The sequence below is a fragment of the Pleurodeles waltl genome, chromosome 4_1 (assembly GCF_031143425.1).
Source record: "Pleurodeles waltl isolate 20211129_DDA chromosome 4_1, aPleWal1.hap1.20221129, whole genome shotgun sequence".
Taxonomy (NCBI): domain Eukaryota; kingdom Metazoa; phylum Chordata; class Amphibia; order Caudata; family Salamandridae; genus Pleurodeles; species Pleurodeles waltl.
In genome coordinates this window covers 301,906,477-301,929,602 of record NC_090442.1, presented here as the reverse complement: position 1 = coordinate 301,929,602, position 23,126 = coordinate 301,906,477, and the positions used below count along the sequence as shown (strand labels likewise).

General features: G+C 50.1%; 1 protein-coding gene across 6 annotated transcripts in view; it reads left to right on the top strand.

The window, feature by feature from the left end:
* The window catches only part of TSPAN9 (tetraspanin 9), a 796,698-nt gene that overhangs the window by 514,666 nt on the left and 258,906 nt on the right, over window positions 1-23,126 (top strand). For 4 of the 6 annotated variants that reach the window (XM_069228388.1, XM_069228389.1, XM_069228390.1 and 1 more), the window contains one exon: window positions 9,081-9,160. In XM_069228388.1, the coding sequence (XP_069084489.1) occupies window positions 9,098-9,160 (63 nt within the window). In that variant the 5' untranslated portion in view covers window positions 9,081-9,097. Of the gene's footprint in view, window positions 1-8,528; window positions 9,161-23,126 lie in introns of those variants that run through there. The other 2 variants (XM_069228387.1, XM_069228386.1) reach the window with 2 other exon arrangements.

Below are 23,126 nucleotides of genomic sequence, written 5' to 3'. Positions count from 1 at the left end.
CTTTAAATATAGAAATAGTTTGAGTTGCAAGGGGCAAGTAGTATTTGGGCCACTCTGCAAAGACTGGACCGAAGCCTGTTGCATGTGTGTTTTACTAATCGGTTTACTCCTCAGACAGTCGGGGCCTCTCTGTTTCTGTCCTGATTCATCGAAGTTGCATCCATAAGTGATGAAAAAATAAGAAATGTCCTCTGTTCTCTGTGCACTCGGCACTTCCAGAGGATTTGCAGTTAGATTTGTATTCGAGGGTGGAAACCGTGCACCGCTGTCTGTGCTGTGCGCCGCCATCCTGTACTTAAAAAGCGCTTTATAAGCCCGTCGAGGGATTTTGCGCCGCTCTCTTTGCGAGGTCGCCGCTGCTGGGCGACCTGCTAGTCGGAAGTGTTAGCAGAAAAGACCGAAGCTCAGATGGCTTGACCTTGAGCCCCAGGGCGCCCTTTAGAACCGACCGCTGAGAGGGCGGCGAGGCCATTAGTGAAGCGCTTCATGGCCTTCCCGCAGCTCTGCACGGCGCAGTGCATCACGGTCAGGAGCGGGCCCAGGGCAGAGTGCTTTCCACCACGCTGAATTCAGAAATAAACCTATACGTTTTTCTTTTTTACTATTGTTTCTAGAAACTGACGTGTAAGGAGGTCATTTAAAGGTAACAGGATATGCAGGAAAAATCTTCTAACCTCCACTCCCCCACGACTCACTGGAGCCCACTCTTTCATCCATTCTGGTGCTGAAGTCATTATCGCTCAGTTGAAAAACCATGAATGGCAGTTAAATGTCTCCCAGCCGTGGAAGACCCCCCCCCCCCCCCCACCCCCCGGGTGTGGATGACACGTGTGTGCAGAAGATGGACTCTGGCTTAGATGGTTTATCTTAAGGACTCACCTAAGCACAGACGTCCCTCCGAGCCACTGTGGCCTGGCAGGACTTTTGTCACCTTTATTCGGAGGGAATAATAATAAGGGGCAGCTCTGCGACCCAAAGCACCTGCTACGGTCATTGTGACAACAAAAGGGGGCCCTGTAGAGAAGTATGTCAAGATGTAGACCAAGGCGTAGGGATCTAGCCGGGGTTCACAACATAGCTCCTGGGAGACTAAAGAAACCAGGCTGTGTGGACATAACGACCAGCAAGCTGCTGGCCGTGGTTAGTAATAGTTATGGAGGAACAATCATCTACATATTGTCGTATATATAGTAGTACCAGTCAAACCATTGTAGGGTGCTAATTACATACCATGAAGTAAAGGTGGCAGTGCAGTGTTATGCGCATCACATACGTCACAAACAGTGCGGTGTGTACATAACCAAGAACAGAAGGCAGTAACCCAAAACCGGCGGTGTGTAACTTGTAGTTAGTAGCTTGGACCAGGGGGATCTCATAGGAGCTGTATGCAAGATGAGATTAATTTCAGCCAGGGATGCAGCAGCACGGGTAGCTCAGAATCACAAGAAGGCCGCCTCGGCATGGATCAAAGCACAGTTTTATCCTTGTGTGACATAGAAACAGCAGTGTCAGTGAAATTTGATGCAGGACCAGGTGTTGTGGTGCACAAAGAGCGCTTGAGTGTCTAGGTGTGTCGCTTTGGAGCAGGCGTTGAGCGGGGGGTAATGCAATACGCACCCTGTTTAAAGCATCAGGTGATGCGTCATTGTTCTTCTGGGGCACCTCATCAGCCTGGAGTTTTTAGCGTGCCTCTGGCTAATTATGATGTGCAGAATCCATGAATATTAGATGTAAGTGCAAGGAAAGAATCGCTGTCAATTTAATGTTATTTGTTGAAAAGGTCGCCACATCCTGTTTTACTTTTCTTCACTTGCTCTCTCCTAAAACAGTTTCTGCTACAGGTAGTTAACTCTCACAGTTACTCAGCCTATTACTGTTATTACTTGTAGTACACAGTATGCCATGAAGGGAAGTGGATAGTATTGTCTACAGAGGATTGCTCACAAATGAAAAACAGACTTTAACATGCAGCCTTGATACCAATTTTAAAATAAAAGTGTCTCCAAAATAGGTGATTATTAGCATCAAACAAAGGAGATAGAAGGTGAACATTCCCTCTTCCATAACAAAGTGCAGCCCTGCACAGACGGTGCCTGTACCCGTATATTACAAATATAGGAATTTGACAGGTGCACACACCCAGGGCCCACCCTGCACTGAGTGCCCTATGGTCCGGTTCCACACTCGCAGCCCTAGTATGGTTGCATGACAAAATATAGAGCAAAAGTATCATAAGCAAATACCAGCAACCTTAGTATTGTGAAGATAAGCGACTGCCACTGGAACTAAGCTGTACCTGTGTCCTAACTATGGTGAAACTGGTCTCGGGTTGCTTGTTGTCCGGTTTAGGGATCGCCTGGCAGTACGGATGGGACTGTTCACATTTCAGGAGGGTCAAGGCTTACTTGCATGTGGCTGAGACCAAACTGAGGTGGCATGGTGTGCAAAATAACAGTGGGATGGGATGCGGCCTGGACTGATTATCAGTGACTGAGATGAATTGAATCTTTCATCCATCACTTTTTTGCATACTTTAGTTTGTCGCCCTAAGTGGGTAAGGTATGGTCAGGTGTGGGGCCTGTGCACACTGTCACTAGAACCAAGCTATATCTGGTTGATGAGCCTTAAGTAGTGCGAAACCAGTCCTGGGTTGCTTGTGTTCTAGTTTAGGGAGGACCTGGCCTGGCAGTTCGGGCTGGACTGTCCCATTGGAGCAGAGTTTAGACTGATAGGCATATGGCTGGGTCCAAACTGATGTGGCATGGTGTGCAAAATTATGATGTGGCCGGCTGGAGTGATGACCAGTGACTGAGATTTATTCAAGCATTTCATCCATCATTTTTGTGTTTACTTTAGTGTGATATTTTTGTCGTATGATGTTTTGGATGTAGTCTTCTACTGGAATACTGGTCGACTCTGTGCAGATATAGATGCCATCAACACCAAGGTTTTTTCTAGGTTTAAACCTGTTTGCATTTATTAACAGAAAACAGAAGCTGACTATTTGCTAGTGAGCTGTTTATTAATACTGTGTTGGCATCAAAAATAAGCTAAAGGGGGTTGCAAGTATCTGCCTAGCATCTAATTGTCAAGCATAGAAGTGAAACTACTCCTACTGTCCCAAGTTCCGAGAGCTGTTTGTCTGGTGACCTGTGTGTGCGCCTCTTGAGTAGTAAGCACACTTGAGGATGGATGGATCTAAGAATGTTACCCCAGGAGGAGCACATGCAAGGCTCTACCCACAACACTAAAAGGGCCTCCTTGGGTGGGGAGAAAGCTAGCTGGTCATGCAAGCAGTTGTGCATGCTTGGAGTGGTTTCACATGTCCAGAAATTGAATATAAAAGATATATGCCTGAGTCAAGTGCACAAACTCTTTATATTCACAGCCTTCGGCACCCCTGTGCTCCCACACACTGAGGAGTCAAGTGGCTGGCCTCACCTCGGTGGACGGATCTGTCAGCAGATATTCTGCACTCTCCACTCTGCTCTCCCATAGGTTGTCCTTTCCATGGGTGTACAGTTCTATGTCCCTTCTGTACAACTAGTCGTCTCTGATGTGTGCATCAGTTCGAAATTGTATATTAGCTGCACTTTACGTACAAGTTCATTTTTTAACATCTTCAAGTCTTTAAACACAGAGGACTGTGGGTTTGCACTCTTGCTGCGGGGGGAGGAGGGGTACATTTTCAAGGAGCACTCCACTCTGAGGCCCAGGTTTCTTGCTTTCTCTCTGTCCTCTGTGTAATCTCCCTCCCACTCACTCTCATGCAAACTACGCGTTTTTAGGTAGAAGTTCATCCACTTGCCACAGCAAAGCTTTACAGCAGGTGCCCACCTCCCCCCTCTGGAAATAAATAGGACCAAAGAGGTAGAATGGGGCCCCTCGGTGAGTGCGCGTTCTGGAGCTTGCCGGCTGCCCCCTCCTTCAGTGGGGTTGGAAGGTGTGCACTGGCCCTGGGTGCTGCCCTTTGTCCCATAGGAGCGTTACCTGTAATAAATGAGTACCTGCTAGAGCTGTGGACATTCTATTATACAGAGAGCGGTCTGGCAGCATCAGGTGTTTATTACACGGTGCGTGTAATGATAGCACGCCCATAAAACGAGAGGACATCAAAGAGCTCTGCTGGAAACCTGAATAGTCTGCAGTCCATCATTCAAAGACTCATTATTGCACGTATAATGCAAGGCTCTCCTGCCTTCAGCAAGGCACTTTTTGTTCCCTTGCCTGGCACTTTACGCAGTGCCACACCATCTCTCTACTTATGTCTCTGATGTTTACCACTGATCACAGAACTCCTTTGTGTGAGCTATCTTCTCTTATTATCGGATGTCTTCGATTAAAATAACAATTAATGTTTCACTTTAATTTTCCTAGGACCTATATTTGCTAGAAGTCAGGTTTCATGCACATCATTATTGGAAAAAGTTGTGAAATTGTATTGATCGCTATGAGCGGTCCGGTATCCTTTAGTGTTCATATCGGTGGGGGAGGGGGGGTGTAGTTTTTCCTTCGTAGTGTTGCCCCCACTGAAGCTGCACAGGTCAGAGTGCAGATATTGGGATATTGCGCTTAAGTAGGCATTACTTGGGGACGCTAATGAATGCATCAGGCTTTTGGCTCGACCTGAACGCTCTTTGCTACCTGTGCTAGCCAAAGGCCGGTCTCTAAAGCCTGTATCACCGCCATAGAGAGCCGGGTATTCGCGAGCGAGAGCAGAGTGGCTGGTATGTGTGGAATCTTTACAGCTGATAGAAACAGCTATAGGTACAGGTCAGGCGTCGCACGTCTTTTATTTACATAACCCTGCATGCCTGCTCCTGACAGGCACTGGTGGGCTGCCTAAAAAAGGCAGCAGCTGACTCACATTGTGCCTTCCGCTTGTCTAACCTAAGGCCGCTCACGAGCCATCGGTAAACTTGGCATTTAGGGCAGTGATGTGCGTAAAACACGTGTTATTGTTCATGCTAGCAGGCGCTACCATGATAGAAATGAGAGCGCCTGTGTGCATGTTTCCATGCAGATGATCCACCTATAGCCGTACCATAGAAGGCTGTATAGATGACCTTGGGTGTGCGCGGCGTCCCACAGGATTCACCCTCTGTGAAGTCACCGAGTGGCTCTGTGGATCTATAGTTAGATATAACCTCATATCATATGGCTTGGCAGGGAGGCCTGTCTCCCTAGGTATTAGACAGGGAGGCTCTGTCTTTGCGGGTTATTCTTGTCTGACTGTTGGGCGCTGAAGAAAGAAGTCTACTGTGTCGCTGCTGTTCTGTACATTCACCCTCCTGCTACTGACTACTAGGACTATAGGCTTAAATGCTGCAACCTGATGGACGGCAGATCTATTAAGAATACATTGTTACTTTACTGTACGATGAACATTCTTGAAAAGGAAGTGGGGCTGGGCAGCACGTGCAAAAAAGATCTTAACTTCCTGTGGGTTTTTGTAGAAGATCCGGAGGAGGTTAAGCGTCATTCTGATAGCTGGTTTCAATAGAGTGAGCTCCTCACTGGAAAAAACCAATGTTGCTACTTGAAAGCGGTGTAATTTCACCGAACACACCTGTGTTTCGACTACTTGGAGAGGCATGCAAAGGGGGAGGCCCATGTATATGGTTTGTAGCACCGATGCAAGTTATACAGCTTCTTTCACAATGTTGTGGATATTATCGAGGAGTTAAGCAGTCTACCACCCAACTTTCAAAACATTGCGGTTCCACTCTGGGGCTCATGAAACGTACTTTTTCTTGTTCAGGGCTTTTAATTGGAGATGCATGGAGAGAGAAAATTAGTAAATTCTTCAGCATGACATTAAAACTGTGATCTCGGCACCCTTCCCAATGACAAGGATGTGTCCATCCTTAATAGGTGCTTTACAAAGCGCGCCTCTTCATTAGATACAACATAGAGGCATTAAGGGGCCCCTAATGAAAAATAGTGAATCAAATGGTTTCTTAAAATGTAACATTGTGCAAATAGTCCCTTCTGTTTTTAGGGTCGAGCCTGCGTTGCATGCGCATGCGTTTCGCAGGGAGACTCTTTTGTATTTAGAAAAGGGCTCGGAGCCCTGTCAACTTCACGTCAGTGTTTTTTATTGGTTGGTGGGCTTCCCTAATAAAATCTGTTTGCTTTTATTAGCCGAAGGCACGCATATGTCATGCCTTTTCCGGTGACTAGCCTTCCTCCAGCGCAGCGACCAAGTACAGAAAACATGCGAGGCTCGCTGTTTACCATCGGGCTCGTGGACTTTTTTTTCTCTAATTTACGAGCCTGATCTCGCTTGGCAGAAGTCGAGCGCTTTACATACTTCATTTCACTTTTTCGGGTTATGTACATAAATGCACTTTTTCCCGATAGGTGAAAAGTCGGGTTAGGAGTTTACAACGCGATCAGCTCTAACATGAGCAAACGAGAGACCCGATGCATTGTAAATGCTTGTTTAACTTTATTATTTTGTCATAGCGTGACCAAAACAGACAACCGCCCTAAGTGTGGGGGCATTGCAGTGTATGCAGTATAGAGGTGTATCGTGGAGGCCATAGGTAAGAGCAGGTGGTATAATAACAGCAAATCATGGTACATGAGGGGGAGGCGATGGTGGCAGGTAACCCAAGGCAGTTGGAAAGAGTGCCACGTCCGGTATTCCCAGTTGCGGGTTTGCAATGCACGCTCAAAACACATAAAAAACAATACCCAAGCCAATGATCTTCAATGCCAGCAAATGGTCCCTTCTTAAAATGTCCTTAGAATCTCTGAATTCCCAATTCAGCTATTAATGGAATATATCAACCGAACCAGTATTCCAAGATGTGCGGTAATTCTGCATGTGAAGTACTGCAATCTCTGGGTTTTACAAAGACCGATTCAATCAGGTGTCAGGTGACACAATACTTCCTTGGACATCTATCCGGAAATCACTAACCACCCACAGAATGAGGAAGCACTGCTTACCAGCGGTATCTGAATTTCCAAGGTGTGGTATCTGTCACTGCTGTGGAAGTCCTGAAACTCCCAGAATAAGAAGAGGGTCTTTGCTTTCTGTTCATGAGACTATCTTAGAGTTGACTTTTTTCCTACAAACATCAGTTGGCATTACCCATCACCAAGTAAGTGTTTGCTTATTATATTGTCTAGAGAAAAACAGATTTTGCCACGAGGACCTCGGTGGCGGCTTCAGGTAGGTACTGCACCACTTTCAGGGGGCGCTCTTGCAATGGCCTTGGGCAGCAGGACTAACTCATTTTTGGGGGGCCTTGTAAACGTGCCTTTAATGAGAACTGATGTAACCTAACCCCCTTTCTTACTTCGCAGCCCTGCGCACCAGCGCCAGGTGAAACTAGGAACAGTAAGTGCGTTTGGCCCGTTTGTTGGTGCAGGGCCTATTATTAGTCCTGGCTCTGTGCACGCTGCGCCCACACGTGTCACTGTGCCCATCTGTTGGCAAGGTCTAGATACAAGGCATTGCAGTCGGCTTGCCCAGGGTATGTCTCAAACGCACTGAACAAACACAGACCCGTCTCATTGTGTGGCCCTGCGGAATGTGGTGCTGTGAACTGGCGCCGGGACCACAACTGTTGCCATCGAATGCTTAATGTTGTTGTAACCTGTTGGACATTTTAGTGTGTTTGTGGGGTGGGGGCGTTACTGTTAAAATCTTGATATTGTAAAATGCAAAGAGTTTAGTGGCGTAGCGCACCACGTAGTCCATGCAAACAATGCATTGTGCATGCAGCGCACCCCCTGCGTAATCTCAGTTAACGGGAGGGCACTTTAGTCATCCAGTGTGGAATCAGGAAAGCTGTTTTTTTAAATGTTCTCTTTCTACAGCGTGCAAAACACGGTAATCTGCAGACCTTTCCTCCGGAGTAAAAGATGGAAAGAATAGTTCTCTCACGTTAATAAATACATCGTAGATTAGCATAATATATACATCATAGTTTAGAATTCTTAGAATAATAACAATGTTCTGCCCCTAGCTCAATAGAGAGAATGTCCTACTCAGTGCTGATGGCGTAATAAAGATAGGTCCCATTCTGACGTCACTGAATCTTTATTATGACGTCGCCGTTAATATCATGCTTCGGGTTTGGGTGGAGTCTAATTTTAAATGCTAATATGAAGACGATGAAATACATATGGTTATGATAAGCTAACTACATCCACATTTAAATTAGCATTTTCGACAGAAATTGGTTGGGTTTATCACCAGTGTGCCGATCCCACGCTTTCCCCGACTAACAAATGTATGTGCTCTCAGGCTCTTCATTTTCTCTCCCTTTCCTTGAATTTCCTTATCTGGAAAAACTCTGGCACTTAAAAACAAGGGCCACCATTAATACACCTGCGCTAAAATAAAACTTGCATGGTCCCCCTGTTGAGCCAGGTAGCGCCTCGAGGCGATCCAGTCAGAGGTGGGCCGCTCCAGCATGAGCACTCCTCGGGCTTGGGCCGCTGGGGGGGCGGTGGGCGGGGCTCTGGCCGCTCAGACATGGATGGGTGAGAGGGTTATAAGGGAAAGCCTGGGAGCAGCTGCGGCGGTATCCCTTCAGCAGCGGTGCAGGCGGAGTGGAGGGAGAGGGGCTGCGAAAGTCAGGCTGCTCGGCTGCCTGGGGCCCGAGGGCGCTGCGCTCTGCGGAAGGAGGGATGCTAGGCGCCCCGGCAGCGGCATGAGAAGGTACCCCGGAGCCGGGGCGACGCGTGCCGGCCGCCCCTGAAGCCCCCGGAGGGCTCTGCCGCCGGTGCGTGCGCGCTGCGGTCATTCATTGCAGCCGAGACATGCGAAAGGCGCGCTCCCTAAACTCCTGCCCGCAGAGAGGCCATGGAAAAGTCAAGTAGCGAGGACTCGTCCATCCACCAGAGCCCGTCCGTGGACAGCCGGGACTCGGACTTTGCCAAGGCGTCTACCTCAGGCAAGGATTTTGGTCGCGGCTTTACCGCGGGCGCGTTTTATGGGACCGCCGGATCACGCACGCACAGCCACGCAGGGGCCGGTGTTAAAAGTGACAAGTACAGTGCACCGAAAGGAGGCAAATATGTGGTCTTTTACCTGGATCTATCCTTTGTTTTCCTTTTAGAGTTTAAGAAGTGCAACATGGCAAGAGGATGCCTGTGTTGTTTGAAATACATGATGTTTCTCTTTAATTTAATATTCTGGGTGAGTACCAAGTTCCTTATTTTTTCCAATGCTTCACCTTTTTTTGTTCAGTTCGGTGCTCATGATTTCATCGCTTCTTGGACCACATGTGATGACGACCCAGGCTTGGGGGGGGGGGGGGGGCATTTCATGCATGGGGCAGCTGTGATTGCATTTCTGTGCTTGCACGTGAAACGGTCATTGTAAAAGTTAATGGTGTGCCACCCTTGCTTATTTTGTACATGACGTGAGAATAATGTATGCCCCGCAGACGCCCCCGCGAATGACATGCTTTGGCAGAGCCCCCCTCCTCCCATCCGCTGCCCCCATTCCACACACATGCCTCTTTTGAATGAAGCCTCCTGTGACAGCTTTGGACAGCCCCCGCATTGTGCAATGTGCTCATCCTTCCACCCCTGAAGCCATTATACCCCAAACTCGCAGCGTCTCCATCCCTCCGCTCAGCCAAAGGGGGTCACGGCGGCGCAGAATGCACATGGTGAACAGACAGTATGTAAATGTGACCTGATTCAAAGTTGCAGAGGCTCGGTGGGTACTGTGCGGACGTGTCTGCTGTAAAATGTCCCACTGCCGCCAGCCGCTCGGTAAGTTGTGCTCCGGCCCCCGTGCAGGGCCACGCGCGCGCCGCATGCGGTGGGCTGGCTCAGTGCACACAGTGGGCTTTGAGTGCCTGTATCGAGGGGGTGGGGAATTTCACAGGACAGCAAAAATGACTGGGGATCTTATTGAACATTGTATCCAGGATGTGCCTTTGCCGTCACTGCTCGATGAACCGCCCTAGAATGCGCAGCCGTGGACCGGTGTGCCAGTTCTGGTGCAGTTAACTCTGATGTAGTCTTGCGCGCTGATCTTTTCAGGTGCCCTCCAGAACGTGGGCTTTGTGCTTCGTGTTTTTTATTGATGAGGAATGCAGCAGGCAGGCTTGGTCTCCCAACGACCTTCCCGCGGACCTTGAAATGCCATTTTTAAAGTGTGCCAAAACAGTCCAGTCCATGTAGTCTTTCTTCGTCATGCATTCAGAAGCCTAGATATTAGTTGAACACTTGAAAATGTATTTGATTTTGAGTTTGAACATCTGCTCAGGGTCCGATGCCCAAAATGGAGTATTGGGACGGTGGCTAGTTCTTCCTTGGGTCATCGGTGCAGCTTGTTGGCTTTGTCGTGGTGCCGGGCCTGCGTCTCTACAACATGTTGAAGTAGCTGGATAAGCAAACGCAGGGAACCCCACAGTGGTGGTGCACGGGGCAGCCCCGCAACAGCGGGCTCCCACGCGGTAGCGGAGAGAAGCATTCCTGCTGCTGGCAGATGCAGGCGGGGATCCTGCTGCTGTGGGCCTGCTTGGGATTAGCGTTCACGGAGATTGATGAGAAGATGATTACTGCGGGTACATTGGGGGGGTGCGCGTAGTTTTGGAGACTTGGCAGCGACTGAGTCCCGCGTAAACCAGGCCCATTTCCAATGCCCAACTGAATTGAATTACACGATCGAGGCAAATTGCCCAATCACCTTGTTGGCCAAATAATGAAGACGTTTGCAGCTTGCCTTTTCTTTTATTTGCCCCCGTTTGTGTGGTTTGGTAGGCTTGCAGGCCTCCGGGGAACTTTAATTAGAAGCTGCTTAGTTTTGGTTGGACTGCTGCATAGTAATTGCCTCTGGTCCCTTGTCACAACCACTGCGTTATTTTCGTAAGCGCGTCTGCAAGAACGGTTTTGGCTCTGAGCACATCTCTGCCTGGACTTGGGCACAAGACTTGCTCTTCAGTTATTTATAATGTTGCGCATGTTTCAGGGTAGTGTGGCCAACAGCTCGCACTCTTGCAGCCTCTACTCTCAGTGAAGCACGCCCGGGAAACCCAGCCAGGCGGACGCATTCCCAGGAAATAGCCCAGTGCGTGTACGATCTCTTTTGTTGGTTGTGTGTGCTGTTCTATACTTATCCTTCGAGTTCAACGAATACCGATGTGTAGTGGGAAAAATGTCCATATGTGAGTGATGTGGAGATTATTGTGGGCCCAGCATGACATGGGAGAAGCTTCAGGCCACGTGACAGGATTCCTCAAAAGTAAATTGACTTCAGGCATTGCACTAACATCATTGGAAAGCACCTGCCACGGTAATATTAAGTGTCATTTACCATAATGTGTACTTGCACAGCGCCCACTCACTCAGGTCATTATTGGCGCTGGATGATAGATGCTTGTGGTTACCTGACTCAGATCACTTATGTACTGCGGCGACCCCGCATGTATGAACGTGTTGCACTTGACATCCTAAGTAATTGCATGTAGGTGGGTCTTTAATTTGGCTCAGAGAGGGCTGGGGGTAGTTAGTTAATTTAATGTCGAACCGGGGCTGATTCCACTCAGCACCAGGGTCCTCATTTTATTGAAATCCGGAGGATGTAGAACCCGTGGCTTGGACCCCGTGATCACAGGTTGAAGTACAGACCACTGCAGTGAGTGCATCAGTGCTCAGAGCTGTGCTGGAGCGTCGCTGGCAGAGAGCATCGAACGGTAGTTGGATCGAAAAGTAGATGTCTTGGCCACCCCTTGGAGAAATAACCATGTAACCAACAGGCCGCGCTAACTATAGTTATGTACATAACTCCTAATATTTACAGCGCCAGGCGAAATATTCACTTTGTGCTGTGCACTGTGCATCATCTCGAGGAATGAGGTTACACCAATGGGCGGTGGGTGCAGATGGGCCCACCTGCACGTATTTTACTTCAAAGAACTTCGACTCAGAGCAACCAAAAAAAAACCACAACGAAGGGAAGGAGGACGAGAGAAAGAGAACAAAACAGCCACAAAGGGAGGAATGAGGGGTGAAAAGAGCCTGCAAGAGTGGGTTAAGAGGCAGCGCGTGTCTGTGGTGGATTAGAGAGGCTTAAACTAGCACCAAGGACACTCGGCCCTGGCATAGGGCGCACTTCACAGTCAGTTGACCGAGGGCTTCTGAGCAAAACTCTGGGCCCCGGCACTTAATCTTTTACAAGTTAAGCACTGGGCTAGACCCATGATCCCGACAGCACTCCGTCCAAAGTCCTAAAAAAAGCGGTCGAGGGCCGCCAGAGATCTCCACTCCAGGCCCCTCCGGTGGGAGGCTTGTTCCTGGTACAATTAAGCTGAAGTCATGTCATGTGTCAGACACTGAGCGGGAAGCAAGGGCTGACAAGCGTCTTCTCTTATTGTGACAGGCAGCAAGGCAGGTTCAGCTTGCGTTGCCCCCGAGCTGCAGCGCCTCGCTTCCGAGCCCTCAGGCGGCCCTGAAAGCAGGTGCCTTATTGTTTCCACAAGCAGCCTGCCATATGCCTGGCACTACCGACTGCTTTCACCTTGACAGGTCTATAGATAGCTCCTTCCCCGTACCGGGGGCGCACTCAAGTGGTCTTCACGGGCAGCATATGCCCCTGCATGCAAATGTAACACACTGCTCACGTCTGTGCGGACAGAAGTGGTTATAAACAGAAGCTGCGCGGCCCTCCCCCTAAGGAAAGGCAGGTACCAGCCCCTCTGCTCAGATGTGGTTCTTAGCTGTCCTGGGCCATCTGCTGCTGCTTTCTTACCGAGATTAGGAGTCTGAGCCGAGGGTTACGGAAGCTTATGTCATTTGATTGTGTTGTGCTGGATTCTTAAGAACCTAATGCCTTTGATATAAAGCCTGGACAGTTATATGTGTAAGGGGGTCCATTTTAGGGCTGGTGTATCCTCGTGTTTACTTTAGCTTCCAGTGCTTGATTCTTGAGCACTAATCACCAAACTGGAGGGCACTTTCTGTGCCTTAATTCATTACTTGAAGAGTTTTCATGAAGAGGTAGGTCTTTGAACTGCGCCAAGTCATTTACATCGGTTCTATGTCCCCTAAACTGGTGTTTGTTCCTGTCGGGATCCTTTTATTATTGGGCCACCGGCCCCTTCTTGGCGCGTTCGAACCCCACCGGCCAATCGAGGGCTTCTGGCATTTGCGCAATGCCACAATACGCCAGAGCCCCGTAGAGGAAGGCTTCTAGGCTCCTGCTCTTGCTTCCGCCCATCCCTTGCTGCCATCATGGTGGTCTCCTTGTCAGAGGGGACTGGAGGGCCATTGTGTGTGGCATCCTAGTGCCCGTACCTTGCTACCAGCTGACCGGGCCCTTCCCTGGTCTCCTTTGTGCCTTCTGCCTGCTCCGGGCCTTTGTATTTTCTAAAGCTGCTGTTTGCAGGTCACTTTCTACGTTTCAGCCCCCCTCCCCATTTACAGTGTAAAGAATGATGGCTCCTCGCAGGCTCTCTGCACCACTCATGAGTGTGTAACACTGCTCGAGGGTCATCCAGCGTGGGCGGCTTGAGGTTTCTTAGCCCACTCCTGTAGATCTTCCCGTGTATGGAGGCCTCTGTAAGATCCTTGAGTAAGGGGCTTTTCACACTGGCTCCATCGGGCTGGCACCTGTTTTTAATTGTCTTTTAACTTAATTACACACTCCTGCACCAGTCTTTGGCTGTATTACATAAGCACACGTTGTCCTTTCTCGTGCTGCGGCACACCTTTATGTAGATGCGCCGGGCGCAAACAGTGACAGTGCACCCTAGTACTGATAAGGCGCTGTCCTGAGCGCAGCTGTGAACTTGCACTGCCTTGGGGGGTTGCGCATTGGTGAATGATGGACAACTGATTGGAGGGGCTGGTCTGCCTTTTACAGGTTCCCACCTGCAGGCGGGTGCAGTGCATGACTGCACCCGCCTGCAAGGGGATTTCTGGGAGGGGGTTCATGGAACACCATTTGTCATCTCCATAAGGGCACCCTCAGGGGGCTCACTGGCTAAGTGCCACTCTTCACCATCAGTGCACCTTCTTACAACCTCTTTACCTCTGTGCTCGCATCCGTAATGCGGCTTGGATGCTGAGACAGTGTTTCCCTCATTTCCATAGGACCATGCCCCCATGCAAATGAGGGCGCGCCCCGTTAGGATAGCACCGGCCCTATCTATATCACAGATGGAGCCAGGCAAGTGTGTGCGGCCCCTTCTGTAATACCAAAGTGCCCTGAAGCGCAGAAAGTGCACAGGCATGCTGCACCTCCCCGGGCACTCTATGTAATATAGTCTCAGGTGTCCAAACTTTCCCTTATGTAGTGCTGCACCTTATGTATAGAAATAAAGAGTGATGGTGCCATGCAAGTAACTACTTTTGAAGAAAGTAAAGGTCAGGCGTCCCAAGGATGACTGTAAAAGTATTGCTTGGTGTGACAGACAAAAATAGGGGAATACCAAACATTCTAAGGCAGGGTGTGCAAAATGTGCTTCTGATTCTCGCACCATGACTTCATGCACAGAAGCGTAGGGCATGTCAGCGCTTTGGGCAGAGGGCCGAGCCCCAGTCGCACTCGGTTCCTGAGGACTGCCAATCTGCCCCTCCCTTGCCTGCTGTGGTGCCCGACTCAGGGCAATCCCAGATGCTCTTCATTTCTGTGCAGTCACAGAATTAAAATAAGAATTCGCAGGATGGACACTCAGGCAGGCATGGCTCCTGGCACTAAATCTCATGTTTAAATGGAGGAGGGATGTTTGGCAGAGAGTCGGGTGGCACCCCCCCCCTTTCAAGCGAACAGTTATTAACCATAATGGGAACAGCAGGAACATTCAGTACAGACAGTGGTGAAAACGGTTTAGAGTTGTACAAATATTTCTGAGAAACTTTACGGTATTCCTCTCGACTTTACCGCTGCTTGGGAAGAAATGATGAAATGGGTTGATCGGAGGCTCTTGTGTGACGGTTCATGCACTCTGCAATGCTTGAGTTTTTGGATTTCCCACCAGGCCTGCGGGTAGCATATTCACTTGGACACTGAACTGGATCGCATCATGTAACACACTCTTTATAGTGCTAGGTGGGCACCTCACATGCTTCTATGTATTGGAGATGGCTTTTACTTGAGTTTGGCACTGCGCTGTGCGCTTCCTGCCCCGCTAGCTGCGGTAATGTGCATTGGAGAGGACATGCTCTCCCGCTTTATACTGCCCGTAGCGCTTCCTGGCCTTCTAGGTGCAGTGAGCGATTCCTGTCCCGCTAGCTGCGGTGATGTGCATTGGAGAGGACATGCTCTCCCGCTTTATACTGCCCGTAGCGCTTCCTGGCCTTCTAGGTGCAGTGAGCGATTCCTGTCCCGCTAGCTGCGGTGATGTGCATTGGAGAGGACATGCTCTCCCGCTTTATACTGCCCGTAGCGCTTCCTGGCCTTCTAGGTGCAGTGAGCGCTTCCTGTCCCGCTAGCTGCGGTGATGTGCATTGGAGAGGACATGCTCTCCCGCTTTATACTGCCCTTAGCGCTTCCTGGCCTTCTAGGTGCAGTGAGCGCTTCCTGTCCCGCTAGCTGCGGTGATGTGCATTGGAGATGACATGCTCTCCCGCTTTATACTGCCCGTAGCGCTTCCTGGCCTTCTAGGTGCAGTGAGCGCTTCCTGTCCCGCTAGCTGCGGTGATGTGCATTGGAGAGGACATGCTCTCCTGCTTTTTACTGCCTGAAGCACTTCCTGTCCCGCTAGCTGCGGTGATGTGCATTGGAGAGGACATGCTCTCCTTCTTTATACTGCCCTTAGCGCTTCCTGGCCTTCTAGGTACAGTGAGCGCTTCCTGTCCCGCTAGCTGCGGTGATGTGCATTGGAGAGGACATGCTCTCCTGCTTTATACTGCCCGTAGCGCTTCCTGGCCTTCTAGGTGCAGTGAGCGCTTCCTGTCCCGCTAGCTGCGGTGATGTGCATTGGAGAGGACATGCTCTCCTGCTTTATACTGCCCGAAGCACTTCCTGTCCCGCTAGCTGCGGTGATGTGTAGTGGAGAGGACATGCTCTCCTGCTTTATACTGCCCTTGGCGCTTCCTGGCCTTCTAGGTGCAGTGAGCGATTCCTGTCCCGCTAGCTGCGGTGATGTGCATTGGAGAGGACATGCTCTCCCGCTTTATACTGCCCTTAGCGCTTCCTTGCCTTCTAGGTGCAGTGAGCGATTCCTGTCCCGCTAGCTGCGGTGATGTGCATTGGAGAGGACATGCTCTCCCGCTTTATACTGCCCGTAGCGCTTCCTGGCCTTCTAGGTGCAGTGAGCGATTCTTGTCCCGCTAGCTGCGGTGATGTGCATTGGAGAGGACATGCTCTCCCGCTTTATACTGCCCGTAGCGCTTCCTGGCCTTCTAGGTGCAGTGAGCGATTCCTGTCCCGCTAGCTGCGGTGATGTGCATTGGAGAGGACATGCTCTCCCGCTTTATACTGCCCTTAGCGCTTCCTTGCCTTCTAGGTGCAGTGAGCGATTCCTGTCCCGCTAGCTGCGGTGATGTGCATTGGAGAGGACATGCTCTCCCGCTTTATACTGCCCGTAGCGCTTCCTGGCCTTCTAGGTGCATTGAGCGATTCCTGTCCCGCTAGCTGCGGTGATGTGCATTGGAGAGGACATGCTCTCCCGCTTTATACTGCCCGTAGCGCTTCCTGGCCTTCTAGGTGCATTGAGCGATTCCTGTCCCGCTAGCTGCGGTGATGTGCATTGGAGAGGACATGCTCTCCCGCTTTATACTGCCCGTAGCGCTTCCTGGCCTTCTAGGTGCAGTGAGCGCTTCCTGTCCCGCTAGCTGCGGTGATGTGCATTGGAGAGGACATGCTCTCCCGCTTTATACTGCCCGTAGCGCTTCCTGGCCTTCTAGGTGCAGTGAGCGCTTCCTGTCCCGCTAGCTGAGGTGATGTGCATTGGAGATGACATGCTCTCCCGCTTTATACTGCCCGTAGCGCTTCCTGGCCTTCTAGGTGCAGTGAGCGCTTCCTGTCCCGCTAGCTGCGGTGATGTGCATTGGAGAGGACATGCTCTCCTGCTTTATACTGCCCGAAGCACTTCCTGTCCCGCTAGCTGCGGTGATGTGCATTGGAGAGGACATGCTCTCCTTCTTTATACTGCCCTTAGCGCTTCCTGGCCTTCTAGGTACAGTGAGCGCTTCCTGTCCCGCTAGCTGCGGTGATGTGCATTGGAGAGGACATGCTCTCCTGCTTTATACTGCCCGTAGCGCTTCCTGGCCTTCTAGGTGCAGTGAGCGCTTCCTGTCCCGCTAGCTGCGGTGATGTGCATTGGAGAGGACATGCTCTCCCGCTTTATACTGCCCTTAGCGCTTCCTTGCCTTCTAGGTGCAGTGAGCGATTCCTGTCCCGCTAGCTGCGGTGATGTGCATTGGAGAGGACATGCTCTCCCGCTTTATACTGCCCGTAGCGCTTCCTGGCCTTCTAGGTGCATTGAGCGATTCCTGTCCCGCTAGCTGCGGTAATGTGCATTGGAGAGGACATGCTCTCCCGCTTTATACTGCCCGTAGCGCTTCCTGGCCTTCTAGGTGCAGTGAGCGATTCCTGTCCCGCTAGCTGCGGTGATGTGCATTGGAGAGGACATGCTCTCCCGCTTTATACTGCCCGTAGCGCTTCCTGGCCTTCTAGGTGCAGTGAGCGATTCCTGTCCCGCTAGCTGCGGTGATGTGCATTGGAGAGGACATGCTCTCCCGCTTTATACTGCCCGTAGCGCTTCCTGGCCTTCTAGGTGCAGTGAGCGCTTCCTGTCCCGCTAGCTGCGGTGATGTGCATTGGAGAGGACATGCTCTCCCGCTTTATACTGCCCTTAGCGCTTCCTGGCCTTCTAGGTGCAGTGAGCGCTTCCTGTCCCGCTAGCTGCGGTGATGTGCATTGGAGATGACATGCTCTCCCGCTTTATACTGCCCGTAGCGCTTCCTGGCCTTCTAGGTGCAGTGAGCGCTTCCTGTCCCGCTAGCTGCGGTGATGTGCATTGGAGAGGACATGCTCTCCTGCTTTTTACTGCCTGAAGCACTTCCTGTCCCGCTAGCTGCGGTGATGTGCATTGGAGAGGACATGCTCTCCTTCTTTATACTGCCCTTAGCGCTTCCTGGCCTTCTAGGTACAGTGAGCGCTTCCTGTCCCGCTAGCTGCGGTGATGTGCATTGGAGAGGACATGCTCTCCTGCTTTATACTGCCCGTAGCGCTTCCTGGCCTTCTAGGTGCAGTGAGCGCTTCCTGTCCCGCTAGCTGCGGTGATGTGCATTGGAGAGGACATGCTCTCCTGCTTTATACTGCCCGAAGCACTTCCTGTCCCGCTAGCTGCGGTGATGTGTAGTGGAGAGGACATGCTCTCCTGCTTTATACTGCCCTTGGCGCTTCCTGGCCTTCTAGGTGCAGTGAGCGATTCCTGTCCCGCTAGCTGCGGTGATGTGCATTGGAGAGGACATGCTCTCCCGCTTTATACTGCCCTTAGCGCTTCCTTGCCTTCTAGGTGCAGTGAGCGATTCCTGTCCCGCTAGCTGCGGTGATGTGCATTGGAGAGGACATGCTCTCCCGCTTTATACTGCCCGTAGCGCTTCCTGGCCTTCTAGGTGCAGTGAGCGATTCTTGTCCCGCTAGCTGCGGTGATGTGCATTGGAGAGGACATGCTCTCCCGCTTTATACTGCCCGTAGCGCTTCCTGGCCTTCTAGGTGCAGTGAGCGATTCCTGTCCCGCTAGCTGCGGTGATGTGCATTGGAGAGGACATGCTCTCCCGCTTTATACTGCCCGTAGCGCTTCCTTGCCTTCTAGGTGCAGTGAGCGATTCCTGTCCCGCTAGCTGCGGTGATGTGCATTGGAGAGGACATGCTCTCCCGCTTTATACTGCCCGTAGCGCTTCCTGGCCTTCTAGGTGCATTGAGCGATTCCTGTCCCGCTAGCTGCGGTGATGTGCATTGGAGAGGACATGCTCTCCCGCTTTATACTGCCCGTAGCGCTTCCTGGCCTTCTAGGTGCATTGAGCGATTCCTGTCCCGCTAGCTGCGGTGATGTGCATTGGAGAGGACATGCTCTCCCGCTTTATACTGCCCGTAGCGCTTCCTGGCCTTCTAGGTGCAGTGAGCGCTTCCTGTCCCGCTAGCTGCGGTGATGTGCATTGGAGAGGACATGCTCTCCCGCTTTATACTGCCCGTAGCGCTTCCTGGCCTTCTAGGTGCAGTGAGCGCTTCCTGTCCCGCTAGCTGAGGTGATGTGCATTGGAGATGACATGCTCTCCCGCTTTATACTGCCCGTAGCGCTTCCTGGCCTTCTAGGTGCAGTGAGCGCTTCCTGTCCCGCTAGCTGCGGTGATGTGCATTGGAGAGGACATGCTCTCCTGCTTTATACTGCCCGAAGCACTTCCTGTCCCGCTAGCTGCGGTGATGTGCATTGGAGAGGACATGCTCTCCTTCTTTATACTGCCCTTAGCGCTTCCTGGCCTTCTAGGTACAGTGAGCGCTTCCTGTCCCGCTAGCTGCGGTGATGTGCATTGGAGAGGACATGCTCTCCTGCTTTATACTGCCCGTAGCGCTTCCTGGCCTTCTAGGTGCAGTGAGCGCTTCCTGTCCCGCTAGCTGCGGTGATGTGCATTGGAGAGGACATGCTCTCCTGCTTTATACTACCCGAAGCACTTCCTGTCCCGCTAGCTGCGGTGATGTGCAGTGGAGAGGACATGCTCTCCTGCTTTATACTGCCCTTGGCGCTTCCTGGCCTTCTAGGTGCAGTGAGCGATTCCTGCCCCGCTATCTCCAGAGATGGGCTTTGGTGTGGCCATGTGCTCCTTCCTGTCACTCTATCTGCAATGATGTGCATTGAAGAGGGCATGTGCTTCTTGCTGCCCCGCTAGCTCCAGTGTTGTACATTGGAGAAAGTATTCACTTCTATTTCCGCGCTCCACTGAACACTTCCTGCCTGGCCAGCTGCAGTGGTGCGCACTGGAGAAGGTATTCACATTAGAGTATTTGACAAGTTTTGTAGGAACCTTAGTTGTATTATGTTCTGTCATAGCCCTTTGTTTACAAACCCTATGTACTGCACTATTTAGTAAGGAGAGTAGGGAGTTCTGCCTCAATCTGTGCCCCATGAAACTACGAGTCTCAGGAACACCATGTGGCCCCAAGAGCAGCAATGGCTGATAATGCTGATATAAATAGATAGATAGATAGATAGATAGATAGATAGATAGATAGATAGATAGATAGAGTTCCAACGTGTGCCCCTATTCTTACCAGGTTTTCAGGATAACCACTGTCAATGTACATGTGTTTCATTTATATTAACTCCATGTATCTTTTGTGGCTAACATGAACATCTTGAATGGATCCTGCCCTCCTCCACCCAAGTTGGACACCTCTGGTTTATTAAGGTGCACAGGGCCACCTTTGGAACAAAAAAAAAACTAGGCCAATTGAATCCTGATACATTACGCACCTAGCACCACACTACAAAGGTCCTGCGCCAGAAGGCTTCTCCGAGTCTTTTTTATGATCTTAAACCAAATATTTTTTAATAGATCATTGGTAAAATGCCTGATCATTATTTTGAATTTTTGCAAAGGGTTGGGGAAAGATGGCTTTTCATTGTTCAAAAGTAAGCTCCGGTTTTTTAATTGTGTACCGCTGCAAGACGTATAAATCTTGTGCCTCAATCAATATTAGCCCAGGATCCTCTAGTAAAAATGTCAATTCCTGAGTGGGTAAAACCACATTGCAAGAGGATAATCTTGTTTTCGTTTGGGTCTAGAAAGCCTGCCAGCTGCTTTTAAAACATAGTAATGGATTGCTCTATTCATTCGTATTGCTTAGGAATGAGCACTAAAGTGACAAATAGCCAGACACCAAAACCTGAAAGAAATCGAGTTATTCTGATTTAAAGCAATACCAATGTGTTATTTTTGCTGAATCAAGAGGGAATAAAAAAAGGTCTGTATTTCATATAAATATGTTCCTGAGCAGATTTTGAATATGCACCAAAGTGGTCAGCACAGAACAACATTTACGAGCAAGTCTGTATTGAACTTGAATAGAAGGTACCTCGGTGGAGTGAACAACTACACAGGGCCAGGGGTCTGGTGCAGTCTCCCACTGTGCACTCGTGCTGGAGCTGTCCCCAGATTCTGCACAAGATGTGGAAAGAAGGCTAGTGTGTCCTTGCCACAGTTTGACATTTTAGCATCGAATCTTGTGATTGTGGCCCTGGACAGAACATCTGAATTATGTATCAAATTATCACCACCAGAACGTTTACCATCCCTCAGTCGAACACATCTTAGCAAAGCGAAAGAGCCTCACAGCATTTCATGAAGGGTGCGTGATGGGGCGACCAGGCAACCTCACACCTCCAAGAAGTTCACCTGCTCTTTAAGTAACTTATATTAGGCAGTTCCCCTCCAATGTCTGATGAGTTATACAGAGGACACGTGGAAACTGCTATCAGGTTTCTTTGGACTCTTGGTACCTCGGGCCTCAAGCAGAGATGACAGAACTTCACAGCGTTCTTAGTGGTGATTCAAAGGTGAGAAACACGCAGCCCTCTGCCTCCCCGTCACAAAGCACCTCAGGATGTACCTCCTCAAAAACCGGGAGAGGGGCTCCTGCTTGTATGTCCAGCCTAAGTAATACCAATCTTTCAGGTATTGCTACGAGCTCAAGGTGATGGAAGGAATGCTTGAATTAATTTCAGCTTCTGGCAATCACTCGGGCCACGTCCAAGTCCATCATTTTTCACCCACTACTCCCCTCTAGGCAGAGAGCGGTCATACACAAACCCATCCTGGTCCTAGTCCAATCGAAAAAGTCCAGCTTGAACTGGCACGCCAGCTTTGCTCCAGACGGCAACGCAAGAAACTCTACAGTAGTTTTGAGCTACTTAGGTCTCTTCAGTGAGATATAGCTTGAGTCCTGTGGCAGAGCGAGCATGGGACTCACATCTGGGCATACAGGATGCACCTAGAGCAAGGTGAAATGTTTGAATTGATCTCAGCCACTGGCAGTTGCTGCAGTCCATTCTTTTTCACCCACTATGACTTCATTGTACCTGTGGGGTATGGGCGTGATTTCCCACATGTAGAAAGGTGCATCTGTTGGACTACGAAAGCAGGCTTGTCCTGCTCCTGCGTGGGTCAAAAGCACCGGCGACCATGTGGCACCACACAAAGGATAACTGCATGAGGACAGGTCTGGAGGGATTTCTTCTGCACCCCACTCACATGGCCCTTTGTGTAGATTAAATGGGTGGTGGAACTGACCTTGTTGTTTTCTGTCAGAAGCATCCATACAACATTTTATACACAAAATAAGATCTTCACAGGCCTCTCTGGGTAACGTCAGCAAAAGAGGTGCCTGGAGTGATCACTGTCGTCTGTCCGCACTCATCCTGATCCTTAAGATCTACATCAAAATCAAACTAATGATCAGACACATAATCCTTTAGAAAGCAAAACAACAAAACTGAATTGTTTCCAAATTACTTATTGTAAATGTTAAGCCATTGGGTATCGCCTCTAAATGCAGTCTCTGCACTCCATAGGATGTATTTTAAAGACTGAGCCCCTGGGCATCTTCTCTAGATGCAGTCTCTGCACTCCATACGATGTATTTTAAAGACTGAGCCCCTGGGCATCTCCTCTAGATGCAGTCTATGCACTCCATACGATGTATTTTAAAGACTGAGCCCCTGGGCATCTCTTCTAGATGCAGTCTCTATGCATTCCATAGGATGTATTTTGCAGACTGAGCAGGATGTATTTTAAAGACTGAGCCCCTGAGAATTTCCTCTAGATGAAGTCTCTGCACTCCATACAATGTATTTTAAAGACTGAGACCCTGGGCATCTCTTCTAGATGCAGTCTATGCACTCCATAGGGTGTATTTTAAAGACTGAGCCCCTGGGCATCTCCTCTAGATGCAGTCTCTGCACTCCATAGGGTGTATTTTAAAGACTGAGCCCCTGAGCATCTCTTCTAGATGCAGTCTCTGCACTCCATAGGGTGTATTTTGAAGACTGAACCCCTGAGCATCTCTTCTAGATGCAGTCTCTGCACTCCATAGGGTGTATTTTAAAGACTGAGCCCCTGGGCATCTCCTCTAGATGCAGTCTATGCACTCCATAGGGTGTATTTTAAAGACTGAGCCCCTGGGCATCTCCAGTAGATGCTGT